At 37.9% G+C, this 16,967-nt stretch overlaps 1 protein-coding gene across 2 annotated transcripts in view; it reads right to left on the minus strand.

Annotated features, from left to right (window-relative positions):
- AFG1L (AFG1 like ATPase) overlaps positions 1–16,626 on the minus strand; it is a 60,778-nt gene extending 44,152 nt beyond the window's left edge. Inside the window, exons 1-5 of one of the 2 annotated variants that reach the window (XM_063311394.1) lie at positions 16,342–16,616; positions 10,667–10,890; positions 3,154–3,205; positions 2,371–2,472; positions 799–929 (exon numbers count right to left, since the gene is read on the minus strand). In XM_063311394.1, the coding sequence (XP_063167464.1) occupies positions 799–929; positions 2,371–2,472; positions 3,154–3,205; positions 10,667–10,890; positions 16,342–16,438 (606 nt within the window). In that variant the 5' untranslated portion in view covers positions 16,439–16,616. Of the gene's footprint in view, positions 1–798; positions 930–2,370; positions 2,473–3,153; positions 3,206–10,666; positions 10,891–16,341 lie in introns of both variants that reach the window. The other variant, XM_063311403.1, reaches the window with a different exon arrangement.
- Between the last annotated feature and the right edge of the window lie 341 nt (positions 16,627–16,967).

Below are 16,967 nucleotides of genomic sequence, written 5' to 3' on the forward strand. Positions count from 1 at the left end.
TATATCTGAGGCCCTGGACATGAGGATGTGTTACAATGGGTGCTGCTTTGTGGGTTTAACTTCTAAATCTTGTAGGATTTAATTAACTTGCTTTACCACACTTGCTTTACTTTTAATAGAAAGCAAACTAAAACAGTATAAATAAATAACCTATTTATGTTTATTGGAAAGGGAAGCTTTGACTGTTGGGAAGGCCACATGTTAAACCTTTGCTCACACTGAAAATTTTAATTTGGAGCAAGATAGGCCATAATCTATGACAGCGTGGGAAAAAAAGGGGGGAGCCCAAATATTTCCAAAATACATGATTAAAGGAAAGACTGAGTTGGGCAACTTTTAATATGAATTGTGTGTGTGTATGCATGTACTGTGTGTGTGTGTGTCCACATGAAGGTATATGCATAGAAATACAAGCATATCCACACACCATTAATACACAGACTCACTTATTTGGATATACAGAAATAGACCGTGTGTGTGTGCAGTATGTATTGATTAAACAATATCTTACAACTGAATTTAAGTTTAATATAAACCAGAATATGGAATGCATATTTTCAAAAAAAAGATTCCAGTTTAGAAGATAGTACAGATAACAACAATACTATCTACATACTGTATGTCTAAAATGTTATGCATGCAAGATATTAACTATGACAGATTTTGCTTGTCTGTACATATGAATAAATTTTTCAGTGATGCCTACAGCATAGAAAGTTATTATCAGTACTAAAATATTGCTCCAGACATCTTTTTTCCAGGAAGAGATGAATGTACACCTCTTATATTATTACTTACCTGAAATTCATCAAAACACAAGAGAGAAGCTTCCTCACTTATTTCATCAGCTATAGGAGCTATTGGATCATATGATTTAGCCATTAATCCAGCTTTTCTTTTTGGTAGACTCTGTTTAAGGCAATGTATTCCTGAAGTGAACATTTTGCAAGATACTTAGTAAACATGTTGGAAACAGACTCAGAACAAACAAAATATCATATTTATATGTTAACAGAAGTAACTTTTGACTTAGTAATTCTGTGCTAATTCTACTCTTTTGATTTTTAAAAAAACAATAACTACCAGGCATTCTCCTCTTCAGTGGGTCTCCTTGATTTATGCAGCATTCCCCAGCTTTTTGCCTCTTTGGAATGTATACAGAATATCATAAAGCTAGTCAAGATATTAGCCAACAATGTAAGTTATTCAGTTGGTTTTCTTCAAGTTTCCTTCTCTCTGTATATAATTATATAATTATAAGCATGTTGTCTATGTTGGTATTACTGTATATTATTGAGAGGGAAACAAACGTAAGCTCACAAATTAGTGCAGATATAAAGAAATGGGAATAAGGAAGTAAAGGAGAAACAGAGAAATCTTACAAAAGACTAGGGAGCTTTAAAGACTATAAATATAATGGAAAATGGAAAACCTTTATATATCAAAATAGCTAACTAAATTTTCACCTGCAGTTTCTAAATAAATGAACAACATATGCATTGTACCATCTATTTCATTTAATATGCCATGTATTATACAAAAACCTGCATATTTGCAAAGAGGGAGTTTACTAGAGATTTGATTATGAAGAAAACATTTTTTCTGACACTGAGAAGGACTAATTCAAGTTTTGGCCCATGCTAACTTTCCCCTTGTCTAGGATCACAAATACTGGTACAATATAGGTAGAATGTAAATGTCCCCTGATATCACAAGAATTCAGCCAGTAGTCAGAAGGCTGAGAGTTTCCATCTACTGCATATAAAATTGGGAAGATGTACAGCAGATGGTGGAAAACAGTCACTCTCTTTCAGGTACCTCTTCCTACCCGGCTCCACCTTCTTCAACTGACATTTCAGCTTTTTGCTGTTCATCTTTTAAATCAGGGCCTTATGGCAACTGAAAGACCAATGCATACATTATAACACAAGTTCACCCTCACTTGCTGATGACTAAAATGTTTTAGGTATTTTCATAATATTGTTCCATCTCTGAACGTAACGGTTGCAAGACTGGGTATCTCCACTTTCCAGCAGATGCTCTGAGTTTCCAATCATGCAAATAAGTACAACAGAATTAAATAAGTGATTGACTGCCCACTGGTACCACAAGGAAAGTGAAACCTACTTACTCAAATCCTCAATGTTTTCCCTCCATTAATTCCTAGGAGTGTTGCCAGAAAGCTCTATTCTAACTGAAAGATCAGGTTGAAATTTTCCCCAAATAGTCTACTGTAATTCCTTTCCTTTCAGCTTTCAAACAACAGCATTCCAACGGGTGCCAGAAAAAGAATTAAGAAGAAATGGGATGACAGATAACATGGAAGGTACACGTAACATACTGTATTGTACCAGAAAGGTTTAAACTTACTTTTGTGCACATCTAGCATGAAGCCATGGAAATGGACTCTCTTTTTTTTTTCTACTTCTAGATGAGAATAAAATATGTCCATCACCATTGTCTTTCCTGTGCCTTCAAATAAAAACACACATACCCAACAGGTTGTTAATTTAAAACACTATGTACTGATTACAGTAATGACTGTTCATTAGCACTGAGCTAATGAAATCATAATCGTGATCTGAACAGTACAAAATCATTATCTTTGAGATGCAAGACTTCAACTAACATGGACAGGATCATTTGTATTATATGAATCTAAAGTATAATATCAAAATCAACAAATGCAATTATTGTTTCTATCTGAAATATACTGAGCATTATTCACAAAGAATAAATGAGAATGCCTCAGTTCTTTTTTAAAACAGATTTATCATAAATACATCTCCTTTCGGTCAGACCAGGTATCCAACTCAACTAGCATCCCCCTTCCACATAACAAGCGCATCAAAACAAGTGCCCTCCCTGCCATATGCAATCAACACTCACATGGCCCAGGGATCTATTATTACAAAGTGCACTGTGTTGATCTATTCATTACCTAACATTGCTTGGTGCCTTGATTTGCTTTGTAATATCAAAGCTAACCAAATACAGGTCATTAGTAGCTCAACCCAGGGTGCTTTGTTCTATTTAATCTCATTACTGTCATTGGAAAAAAAAGTTAGCTTATTTGCTAACTATAAATCTGGGAAAATGTGCAAATATGCTAAAAAAAATTGGCCATGTTTCAGTTAAAACCTTCCAACTTACCAACATCTCCATAGACATAAAGGCCTTTTGGAGGTTTACGTCTTGAAAAAAGCTGCAAATTAAGAAAATAATTATATTTTATTCTCCTTAGATAAAAGCAAAATAAGAAAACAACATGATATATTTATTGCAAAGCCAATATAGCTTCCAAATTCAATTGAACTACTGTGTTAAAAGAGCAAAGCCTGCTCTGCTGCTTAAAAGCTCAAATATTATTTTGGTTGATCAAGCACACAATAAGGGAAATTGGGAAGGATAAAAAAACCTAAACATTCATTTTAATAGCTTTTCAAGCCCAGTATATTGAGAATTTTGAATAATTCTATAGTGAAAATTATATATCAAGTATGTGTAAATAGACTTTCTCTTCAGTTATTTATTTATTAAATTTATGTCCTGCCACATCTTGCAGCTCTTGGCAGTTCACAACAATTACAGAATACCACAATAAAATGTCCACAGAAAATAATTAAAATTAGGTTAAATTAAAATAACACAACCCTCACAATTCACCCAAAGCCTGCAGAGTAACTCAGTTTGAACTAGCTTCTGGAAGCCTATTATTCATGGAACCAATCTTATCTGCAAGGGGACACCATTCTAGAGGAACAGGTTATTGTGTAGAAACAATATCTCCAGACTATGCCCTCCCATTTCCCAGAAATAGGAAGTTTCTCCTGAGAAAGATGCCTTAGATGCGTTGAATTCAATTGGAGGAGAGGCTCCTGAAGGTACTAAGCCATATATAACTTTATAGGTTAAAACCAGCATTTTGAATTGTTCCTGGAAATCTACTGGCAACCAGTGCAAGACCCACAATACTGGTGTCGCACAAACATACTACTGAATACCTATAACACACTACATCCTACACAGCTGCAGTTTCTGACTGGCCTTCAAACCCCATAGGGAGTGTACTGCACTAGTTGCACGGTGATGAGGGAATGAGTCACTGTAGCAACTATTCCAGGGAGGGTCACAACTGGCTCAATAACCAGAGTGGGCAAAGGTCCTCTGGGCATAGCCTCTACCTGCTTTTCCAACAGCAGCTGCAAGCTCAGAAGCATCCCCAAGTAACAGACCTGTTCTCTCAAGCAGCGCTACCCCCTCAAGAAAGATCACTGAAGCTGATAAAAGATGATGGACAAAAAGCAACTCCAGGTTCTAGTGTTCAATTTTAGACTGTTTTCTCCCATCCAGACTCTGACAGCCTCTAGACACTGAGACAAAACCTCCCTGACATTCCCCACTGGGCCAGGGGTAGTAATAAATAATTAAATATCATCAGCATACTGACAATATCTCATCCCAAACCTCCATATGACCTCTCCCAGCAGCTTAATGTAAATATTAAAAGGGGGGGAGGTAACACCTCCTAGACCAATCTCTCGTCTTCCCTTCACATCAAATACAACCACCCACTGAAGGAGCAGAACCACTGTAAAAGTGTCTACAACTTGCAGATGCTTCAGAAAGATACCATCATTGATGGTGTCAAAGGCTACTGTGAGGTCCAAAAGGACCAGGAGGTGCATTGCTCCCATCTAAATTTCAACAAAGGTTATTGCTTCTCTTTATTACCACAGTTCATACCTGTGTTCAGTCTCATTCATTTCTATTTTTCCTCCACCAATGCTCTAGGCATTGCTTATGTTGCCTCATCTCCTGGAGCTCCTCAGAAAACCGAGAAGCAACACAGGATCAATGTACAGAGAGAGGGTGCTTGAGGGGCAATCTCTTTTAGACCCCAGGTCTCCTCCTAATGCTAGAGGTCAACCAGATAATTGCCAGATCACTGGGAAACTCCTCCAAGAGTCCTCTGGAAACTCTCCAGATCTATCAGTTACCTTCAGCTCTGCAGAGGTCTCAGGTGGCAGTTAATTTCAGTTGGACCAGGAAGGCATCTGGCCACACAACTTGGTAGATGCATTCTGATAACCCCCCAACTGCCCCACAACCCAATTAGGAAACTAGGTACAGATAATAGATAACCCCACAACTAGGAAAGAAAGGGTCCAAATTATAACCAGCTCTGGTTGTTCCCAACAAATGCCCCGAGTCACTGGAAGTTGGCCGGCTTATTGTTGTTGTTGTTGTCACCTAAAATCAAAGGGTGAGAGGACTCGCAAAAGCCCAGAGACAAAATCACGGAGCCTGGAGCGGGGTCCAGTCAGGCAGCTTGTACACCAGGACACTGAACTTGTCTCTGTGGCCAAATATAAAATGTTGGCATTCTCCTCCTATCACCACAGGAGTCTTAAATAGGGTGTCACACCAGATCAAAGCCATGCCTCCTCTAGGCCTGGGTTCAAACTTGCCCAGAAAGGCATATCTCTAAAAGGGCAATATCACTTCCCTTGCCCAGCTAGATTACTGGAATGTATATCAGATTTGCTTGCTCATCCATAACTTATTCTCTTGGGTATCCTTCTATTCTATCATACTAGCTAACCAAAAGGAGGCAAAAGGGAGTGTATATAAAGAGGCTAAAATGCAGACTATCTTCAGATGGTACCTGTTAGAGCTGATAAACAAGCTAAATACAACATGCATCACAATCACATGGCCAGCACTAATAAACAAGAAGAAAATGTAAGAGCCTGGAGCGAAGTGCAAAGTGCAGAAACTAACAGTTACTGTGAGAACCAGCAGAGATGCCATGACCTATAGAGTATAAAAGAAAGAAACATGGTCCTGCACAGCTGGGATTCATCTCCATTTCATCAGGACAAAAAGCTCTTAGGAATCTCCCAATTCCCTTTTGTCTACCTGGCCAGTAGATAAGAGCGGTCTTTCTCGGTCTCTTCTCCCGCTACTTTCTTCCTTTTTGATGGGCATATTGTGTGCATGTGTGTGATTGTGTGTTTGTAGAATATATTCTAATAACATAGTGGAAACCATGTTCCTAGCTTATTAGTAGATTCTCAATACATGCTTGCTCTGACATTGCATATGAGATCCATTATATTTTGTAAGACAACCAAGGCATGAATGTAATTTTATTACTAAAAAAGGAAAATAAAATCATTATACACAGTATTTTTAGTGTGTATGCATACACATATACGTATTCAGGACTCCAATGTCCATGAACCTCCCTATTTGATGCCGCATTTGATGTATGATTTGGGTATATGTATGCATTGTTATACAAACCATTGAACAGATGGATGTTACTGTCAGTTCTCATTTGGCTGATGAGAAAAGCAAGCAAAATAAAGTCAATGCCGACCATGCAAAATTCAATGGAAATCTTATCTAGTAGCAAGCACATTACCGGACAAGGGCTCTAGTTACAACTCCTAAAATGGGAAGATCTTGGGATGGTGGTGCTCCTAGATGGCATTATATAAACAACTTGGGCAAAGTAAGCCAGGGCTATGGATCTGGGTGAGATAAATGAAAAATGATAAATGAAACATTTTGACTGCATCAAAATTAACATGCATAGTTGGCTTTGGGCAAAAGTTACTTGGAATTTCTAATTATAGTCAATTGGGTAAATTAAAAATTCGTGATACCATCTAACATCTATTAAGGAGATTTCAGTGTGGATTATGGAATGGAAGACCCTTATCTGGAAGACATGCAGAGAGCTACAGAACAGTACAATTTAGATAAGGTGGATTCCCTTTCACTAGGGCTGACTGTGCTACCAGCAGATAGGTATTTTATTGTAAGCTGCTCAGAGTCACTTATATAGTGAGATGGGCAATGTATAAATTTAATAAATAAATAAATAAATACAAATAAATAAATGTATAGATACAACTAATATGAGCCTGAGAAGCACTCCCTGTAAGTAAGAAAAAAGAGCTTTGGAATCAAAGGTACAAAAGAAACTGGGACACTGGCTGTTAAAACAAACAACAGAAATTGAAATAAGCCTTTGAATCCAATCCCACTCACAAATATTTCAGTCTTTACATTTTCAATCACTACTTTTTACTAAGCAAGAATAAGGATTCCTTTTAAACATACATGTTAATAGAAAAGGAAAAAAAATTATATTAAGCCAGAACTTGCCAGTCTATGCAATTACACAAATACACATACCATATTTTTATCAGATAGGAAGAGGAGGGGTTTTTCCCCAAATAATTAACTGGGAGGGAGGGAGAGCCTTATATTTCCTGATAAAAACAGAAGAAACTGTCAAAAAGAAGGAGTAGGAAGGAGGTGCAAATGGCTGTAGACTGCTGCTGCTGCTGCTTGGGAAGGTCTCATTGTCTGGTGAATATAATATTTTGCAACCCTAAATGTGGCTTCTTTGTTTCAGTCCAGTTACTTCTTCTTGCTTTGTCTTTATTCAGTTTTGTTCCCCCTTTCTCTTTTCTTCCCCTTCTCTGGAAAATTATCTTTTCCCCTTGCCCCATCCCATCCTAGTTTTCCCCCCTTTCTTCTTTGCTGTTTCTGCTAGGTATGTGAGAATCTGTTAGATACGTGAGAATAAGGCATTCTCACATATCTGCTATATATGTGAGAATGTCATGTGAGAGCAATTTCTGTGTGTGAGAATGGTTTGTATATGCAGAGTGGGATCATGAATTTTATAACAAAATACCTTACATTAAAGGAAATTAAGTTTAATAAATTATTATTATTTTGGTCTAGTCTTCTCCTTTTGTGGGGCACAGAGAAATGTGACAGGCATGTATACACATTCATCTATGGAACTTTTCAAGAGTTGAGTCAACTAAATATAAACATAGAAGCTAATGTCCCACAGTCAGGGAAAAAACTAGAGCTGAAAAGAGACTGGATATTTCATTCAAGAAGACAACAGTCTGAAACATTTTCCAGATCAACCAGGAATTACTTTGAGGACAGAACGATAAAGGTTTTAGAGAGGGCTTCACAGTCCCCAACTGAATAGCATTGAAAATCTGTGGGGAGATCTCAAACACAAAATGTACATAAGAAGATCCAAGTGTAAGGATTGCCTACCCTAATAGACTCAGACTCACAAGCAGGAACTTAATGATATCTGATTGATTAAAGAATAGTATGCAAATACAGAGAAAGCTGAGAATGAGCAAAAGCGCGCCAAATACAAACTAAAAACCCTCGGCTCAAATGTAATCCCTCCCCTCGCCCTGCCGTTGCAAACTCCCCCCCCCCCAGGTGCTGGTAACCGTTTCTGCTGATGTCCTGGGAAAGGAACCTTGAACACACGAGATAACCCAAACACATTCCAATCCAACTACTAACAGATAACAATCCCACGAGATGGAATCCTCCCCCCCTCCCAGACGAAACACGCATCAGCCAAATGACATGCGAAATGTTACGATGCAGCGGTAACATTGGAACGATGAACATGACACCAAGAATATTTCTGAATTAGCAGAGTTTGTAAGGAAGAATGGGGAAAACGCCAAAAGCTAGAATAGAAACATTCTTAGCTGTCTAAGAGCTGTTTTTTCTGCCAAAGGAGATGTTACGAAGTTCTGACCAAAAAGCTATCCAAACTTTTTTATGTGCCATATTCACTGTTTTCTTATTCTGAACCTGTAAACAATGTCACATAAATAATACATATCCATTCAAATTTGCAGAAATATGTCATGTTTAACTATGTACCATGGAGAGGGTATATCAGCTTCTGTTCACCTAAGAATTCATTGAAATATACAATTTGATCAGGGGTGCCTAAACTTTTGCACACTACTCAAAATAAGATTCATTCTAGTTGTAAATTAAGATGCACAACACGAGACATAAAGGATGTTTGCCTTTGCATAAAAGGATGTCTTGTACATGGTCCTAAGAGATCCCTGAAAAAATGCTATCAAACCCTAATTTGTATGGAACAGAAAGAGAAAAATCTTTAAGACTTAAGGGAGCCATTAGAGTAAATATATTACTTAGGTAATCAGTAAATTTAAATTTAATCAAATGTAGCTTGAGGCCTAGGTCTGGACCACCTCTCTGACATTCTCATATGCCCCCCTCCCCGGCATGGCAGAGGACACGCTCAAAGGTCAAGGGAAGACTTCAACCAGATAACGCTTATGTGTTCATGCTGTAGAGGGCTTCGGCTGCCAGAAGGACACTGACTAAAAGTCTTAGCTGAGTCTCTTACCCATGGATAAGGCTGAAGGGCAGATCTGAACACAAAAGTAAGTTGAGAAAGGGAAGCTTTTATGGTCTCTTTCAATACTGATTTGGGAGCAGGGTGACAGAGATAATAAACCTCCCCTTAAAACAAACATGTCTGCTTGTTAAATAATAAATACAGGTTTGAATATTCTACTAGATCAAATATACTTAAAACACCCAAAAATGTTAGCAGTATGGTATGTATAAAATAAGTTAATAACACTTTTTCTAAAGTTTATGTCTTCAAAAATAATTCCTACAGTATCTGCAGTGATAATATCTATTTTTAAATCATCTTTTTCTAAAAAACACCCCCAAACACCAACATATTCTCCATTATACCGCATTCTGATGTGAGAAGCTATAGAACAGCTCAGGGGGAATACATATGCCTTTTCTATATAAGGGCCTAGGGCTTAATCTGCAACTTATCCAAGAACAGCAACAAATATGAACAAATCCTTAGCTGGGGGATCACTGCTGATCCCTGTTTGGAAATGCTAAATAGACCATTTATCTGATAGGCAGTTCTTCAATGTCCTTGCCTGCTGATTTCCACCCAATTCATTTCATCCACTTCGCCCGATATTCTTATGTCTTGCCCCTTCTCATGTTCCTTTCTTTCCCATTATCCTATAGGTTAATTTTTAATACATTGCTATTAATTTTGAAGAGGCCTCTGATGTTTTCCTCTATTTAGTTTAGTACTAGGGGAAAAAATTGCAGGTTTTCACCAGAGTCCTGAAAAGAAATGCTAAAGGCAACTGGAATAAGTATAGCATAATACAAAAATCTGAACTATTTTCTTCAGCTTACAGTATGATTCTGCCACCTTCTGGTAAAGAACTCTTTGTAGGATCAGGATACTACCTTCCACACTACATATATTAAAGATGGAGCGATCCAAAAAATTCTATAGATGTATCTGTGCATTCTTGGGGATACAACAATGAACAGGGTTACTCTGGTAATAGTAACACATCAGTTAAGTATATTTAAATCTGTAGAACAGTGGCAGCTGTGTTTTATTCTATCTAACATTGGAAAATTGTGATTAGTAACTTGTTCCAAATAAATCAGCCTGTTGAGCTCAGGAAGCTGAATAAAGGTTGTAGATCAATTTGGGATCAGATTCTTTCCAAAGAAAATATCTCAAATCAGTAATTTTAATTTCTAAATTTAAGTGCACTGGGAAGAATAAAATTATGAGTAAGTTTCTTATTTATGCCTAGTCATTACTATTTCTGATACTCAGCCTTATTTTGTCTTATCTTCTCAGTCTCAGCTTTTTAGGCATAAACTGGGATTATTAAATAACACAGTTTACAAAGCTGTTGCAATCAAACTCACAAAAAATCATTTCAACTGGACACAAAGACTGCTGCAGAAATACATAATGGCAGAACCTTACCTTTGAAAGTATGTGTTTTGGACCGATATTGTACCCTTTAAGACTTTCACGTAGCTTCTGCAGGCACTGCATGACTTTCCTTTGCTGTTCATCATTCTTCAGCTGCTCCACTTTGACAAGGAATTCATAATGTTCTAAAGGTCCATTGGAAACCAATAGGGCTTTCAAATTAGCATCCGCTAGACCACCACTGGCAGCTTTCTCTGCTACCTGAACTGTATATGCTGTATGACATGAGAGAAACATTTACTTTACTGATTAAAAAAAAACAACGGAAGGAGTCGGTCTTATCCTTATATAATAAGTTAGTGGACTGAGATGAGAAACTCTGGTGAAAATCCTCTGGACCACAGAGTTCAGTGATGACTTTGGGCTAGTCATTATTTCTTAGTCCAATTCACTCCTCATACAGGGTAATATGTGAGCCTTTGGCACCGTTCAGAAGAACGTGAGATACAAGTAATAAAATTTATTATAAATTGTGTTATTACTCCAAGACTACTTTCTACATGTGACATACATGCAGAACACCCATCACCTTCAAAATGTGCAGTAAATAATAATACACAGTATTTGCATGGCCAGAAATTTCTGCACAATTTCTGATGTTTTGTCCATACATAAACACCACAAGCATGCAAAGCAAAGAGGTTTGCCAACATTCAACATTAAATACTCACAACATAATAAATAAATAATAAAATAATCATAATAAACATAATCAGTGCACTACATTCAGCTACATTCATCAGTCTCATTTTGACTTCAGATCAATTTATGCAACTTTAAGACACTGCTATCCTTCACTGGGCCATTGAGATGGAGGACACTTTCTATGACAACATGAGATAGGGAGTAACACATAAATTATCTGTCATTATAGGACGAGAGTTAATTGTTACTCTTGATAACCTTCCTTTCTACTGCTGAATAGTTCATAAGGTTAGGAGTATCTTCCTCATTTTGAATTAATGTTCTTCCCTATAAATTAAAGAAATCTAAACCTCAAAAAATAAGATGAACAACTGCTATCTCTCAACATTTCATTAAATTTCAACATTTAAAATATTCTACATATTCTCTCCTCACAATTAAACTAAACCAGCTTCTTTAGCCTAGGATATTCTTACTAAACTCAGCCATAAATTGTTCACACATATCTGATAGTATGTTCTAACACAACAGGATTTACCTTTGAAAAGACATACACAGGATGACAATGTTGGTTATCTTACTGTATAATCAAGAGGTAGACATCTAACCAATATAGCTCTAATTTCCTGAGTTTATACTTTTTATGCTTCACCTTTTGACAGTGTAGAGTTCAACCAAATATTCAAGATTTCACATAACCTATGCTATTTATACACAATACTCTCAGATTAAAGGTAAAGGTAAACGTGTCTGACTCTAGGGGTGGTGCTCATCTCTGTTTCATGGCCGAAGACGCTTCTGCGGTCATGAAGCCGGCATGACAGGCACGGAATGCTGTTACCATCCCACCAAAGTGGTACCTATTTATCTACTCACATTTGCACGCTTTCAAATTGCTAGGTTGGCAAGAGCTGGGGCAAGCGCGGGAGCTCACTCCGTCACGTGGCACTTGGGTCTTGAACCACCAAGCTTGCGACCTTCCGATCAACAAGCCTGGCGTTTTAACCACTGAGCCATCACGCCCCCTCAGATTACCTTTCTGGATATGAACCCTCCAAAGGAGCTTACAGAATAGACCAAAAATTCAATCATAAATATTGCAATTTTAAAAGAAATTAAATAAATAACCGATTCAAAATACTAAAAACCAGAAGCCAAAGTAGTTCCCTAAAAGTTTATCTTAAAAGCAGACTAAATAAATAAATGCTTTAAGCGTTTCCTAGAGCCTTTTTGCATTATTGGATGAATACAGAAAATACTCTCTTTCTCATTCCCACTAGTCTGATTGCTCTCAGTGTAGGCAACCTAGTAAGACCTCTGTTGTTTTTATCAAGCAGCAGAGATAATAACATCATGCCAACTAAGTCTTCTCTCTTGATCGGTACTACATCTCTCTTGTTGGTTCCTCCAAGCTCCTAAGGAGAAAGCTGTCATTTAGACAACTCAGGAGTTTCCTCAAATGACCATGCTTGGCAGGGCTTATCTTCAAACAGATGTTGGGGTAATTAAATACTATTATTTTTACTTCACATCTCTTCCATTTCTTTTTGGAAAGCATCATCCACATCTTCTCCATGATTGGGTGCTCGAGAACAGTTTGCTATTGTTCCTTCTTCAATTTATTTTAACAAAGATGCTCTCAAAAGTGTAAAGTCTATTCTTTTGGATTTCTGTGTAAATGTCATTTTTAACATATACTGTGACTCTGCTTTTCTTTTTATTGTTTTTGTTTTCCTTTACCTTTTTTATTAAGTTGTACTCTTCAATATTTCAATCACAAGAATCTTTTCAAATGCTGGTTATACCTGGTAAGTCCTGTTTGTCTTACTGTATTAAGACTTCAGAGTCATTTATTTTCTATATTCTGAGCACTGGAATATGTATAATAAACTCATGAACTTTATGAGCTAATATCCTTACTGATTTTTAATTAAGAGGGTTAATTAGTCAGTCACCTACATTATTCTTTTTCTTTTTAGTTCTCTTCCACAGACAGGAAGGACAGATGAGAACACCACAGGTGCCCCAAAGTTCTTCAGGTTCTTTTCTAGATCTTCAAAAGCCATGATGCAGGTGTTCTTGGCAGTATTTTTTGCCTCTATAAGAATGACCAGGAAGAGATAACTGTTGGTGGTCTTTCTGAGCTTTGGCAGCTGTTCCTTCATATCCATCCTTCTGGGAACAAAGCTGCCAAGGCAGGAACCATTAGTTCCTATATTAGAGAAAATTGTCATGTCACATATCAGGTGCATTCCAAGGCCATAAAGAGAATGGCCGAAATATCCACTGAATTGGAAAGGAAGGAGGGAAAAGCCTAGAATTTAAACCAAGAAGCACAGACCAATATATCATGTGAGGTCTTTGATTTCTGTACAGTGCAGTGTGTATCTTCTCTGTGTACACAAATTCACTCATTTACAGTAAAGAGACTAATCTTGCCAAACCATGCCTGTGCACCTCTGGATGAATAAGTCAATTAAAGGTCTGGAGAACTGAGATTAATAGCTATCCCTATGATTAGCATGACCTTAGTTGTATCATCTATGCTCTTCAGGGCTCTAGCTTCTTGCCTCCTTTTCAATAGGATGTCTTGATGCTGCCTGCTTCTCCTGCTAGGGGTTGAAAATAGTTCTTCCAGTGATAAAGTATCACTTAGGAATATCATACTTCTGATAATCATCTTCATCCACTGTGGTTCTGTTTCTTACTGAGAGTTACTTCCTGTGTCAGCTATCGCTGCTGTTTCTGGCCCAAGAAATCTTCATCATTCCTTCATGCTAAAGTGTCACCATTGTTTGTTCCAGTTCTTTCCTTTGGGCAGTGCTCCATCTTGCATTTCCTACAATATGTATACCAAGTTTTTTTTCAAACTTTTCATGACAGAACTGTCCCTACCATGGTGAGAACAAAGGAGAGGGGAAAGGAATTGGCAGAAAAGGAGAGAATAGCAAAGAGACAGACACATGCTGAGTTCATGTTAAGCTATAAACCATGATTTGAAAATGACTGAATTCATACAGCATTCTAAGCCAAATCCAAATAAATTAGCTTATGGATTAGTATGACACCAACCTTGACTCTTGTTCTTCTCAGAATAAAAATGCATCCTATAATAATTACCACTGAGGGATTAAATCTGGCTGGCTGGGGAATTCTGGGGAAGTCTTCACATCTTGAAGTGGCCGAGGCTGAGAAACACTGTACTAGACATAGACTAATTCTGTAAATTCCTATATTCTTAAGCAAGAATGCATATTCTGAGTCAGCTAACACTGATTAGCTACATTTGAAGTTTTAAAGAGTCTGACGTATGCATACTTACCTACATTTTATAAATTCTACATAATTTAACATGCATTCCTTATTTTAAAACCTAGAATCTCATGAACAAGCAGATTATGTAGGATGGAATTTAGCCTGTCCAAAGCTAGGCTGTGGTAAGCAGGAAAATGAATCAGTTATCTAAAAGGTTTCCCTATGTGAAAAGTTAAATATAATGTTGGAGATTTATAAATATTCTTCTATATTACGTTTGTGCAAATTAAAATTAACCAGGAGAAAAGCACACATTATCTAGGTCAGTTAAAGCGCATCAATTTCCCAGTGTGATATCTCCTAGCAGTGTTAGTAGTGTTAACTACAAGACAAAAACATACATGCAGATACTAATACTGCGTTTTTTTCCTCCACAGATAATCACAATGTGTATTGTAATTGAGTTATGGTACATAGGACTTATTGCTGTGCTTGCAACTCTGATTCTTATAACATCTCAAAAGCTTTTAACACACACGCCCTGCAACAAAAAATGCTTGAATGTACATATTTATCACCTGTGCATATAATCTGACAATTTGACAGTTCACCAAAACAGCAGCAAAATACACCTATATTTTGAGAAAAATAATCTTTACTGATAAGAGCATTTTCTTGTAAACCTTTTTTTTGTGATAGTAAGGTACAGATTATGGAATCCATCAGTCTGACATTTTTCAGTATATCTGAATTAAAAGAATAACAGAACATTACTATGTATTACTGTGGCTTCATTTGGAGTTTCCCATTTTCCAGGAAAAATATTTTACTGGTGAGTCTTGAGTGGAGAAGGCTATCTTTTTTCTGCGTCCCAGTCACCTCTGGGCCATATAGAATGAACAATCTCTTGTACATCTGGTACAAGCTCTTGTAATTCTTGCTCAGCTCCCATTGGAGATAAAGCAGCAGTTCCTGATGTTAAACCAATCCTCTCTTTTGCCATTAGGACAGTAACTCCATAACTGTAAATCACCTAGAGATCTGTGTGCTTTGACATTGATGCTACAGTCCACAACCAGAAGTGATTTTTTTTTTAATTACTTGTTCACACAACATACTAAAACTTAATGCAGTTTGTTTGACCCTCCTGGTTTATGTGTTAAACTTTGATTCACTGATGTTAGCTTTGTATAGGCAGCATTTAGCAGGACTTTGAAAGACCGACCTGAAGCAGGGTTTTCTCTTTGCTGGATGCAAAAGAAGGACTTATGGGGAGCTGTATGTAAAGAGAAACTTCTCAGTGAATAATCGGTACACACTCACTTACAAAGGTTAGGACTATCTTCTTTTAAATCAGCCCTTCATATATTTCAGGCACATTGCAAATGAGAAATAAACTTGAAGAACATCCCTAATGTGGCATGAACCCCTTGGGCTGTATGCTTTAAAATGGAGAGGGCTAGCAGAACGGCCGGTCTTTATTCTGAACTCTTCGGCATTCACGGACATTCCAGAGTCCCTAAAACAAGCCGGACGTTCCTTTCCTGAACACTTTTCGTTACACTTCCCGAAAGGCCGCGCGATTCAAGCGCAGGAAGGAAAGGCGAGCCGCTGTAGCTCGCCAACCGCAGGGCTGGGGATCTTGGCAGTCTCGACCAGGGACTGAAACAGGGGAGCCGTTTGACAGCTGACCTTCCAGCTGAGCCCTACTCCTCCCTACAGAATGCGGGCCAACTTCGTCCGTCCTAGACCCAAATGCCACTAACCTTTCCGCGGGGCCCAGCAAGTTAGGACAGCGGCGTGTCGAGTGGCAGCTTTTATCAGGCGGCGCCCTGTAACCAAGGGCGACACGGAAGCCGCCATCTTGACGTTGCTCCCCCCCCCTTCTTTATTGAAGATAAGTTTATCGGCAGCAAACGCAGTCGCTCCGCCAAAGACTCCCTTCTTAGCCAAGCTGGTTCCATTCACCTTCACCTTAAACTAGGGGCTCGTCCTTTACACGGACTACGAGCTCCAGAATTCAGCACGTGACTCCGCTCAAGCGGACTGCAGAGAGCCGGATGCAAAAAGCATGCTGGGAAGTGTTGTATTTCTGCTATATTAAACCGGACCGGGTCGATTTTGCGAGTTTGTCTGACTGTATGTTGGTTTGGTAGGAGCACGGGCAGCATTGTTTCAATGCGTCATGCTTATGATTGACATATCCGAGTCCGTAAGAGATCATAACGATTGATGGCTTACAATTCTAAACGCGTATAACGTGTCCTCTATTCAGTATTACGTGCAAACGTACTAAGGTACTAACAGGTAATTTGTGGTTTACTCTTAAGTAAGTGTAGAACAGCTGCAGCTTTGACCGGATCAAATATTTCCAACCATTGTTAATTGCACA

This window comes from Candoia aspera, chromosome 1 (genome assembly GCF_035149785.1).
Source record: "Candoia aspera isolate rCanAsp1 chromosome 1, rCanAsp1.hap2, whole genome shotgun sequence".
Lineage (NCBI taxonomy): Eukaryota > Metazoa > Chordata > Lepidosauria > Squamata > Boidae > Candoia > Candoia aspera.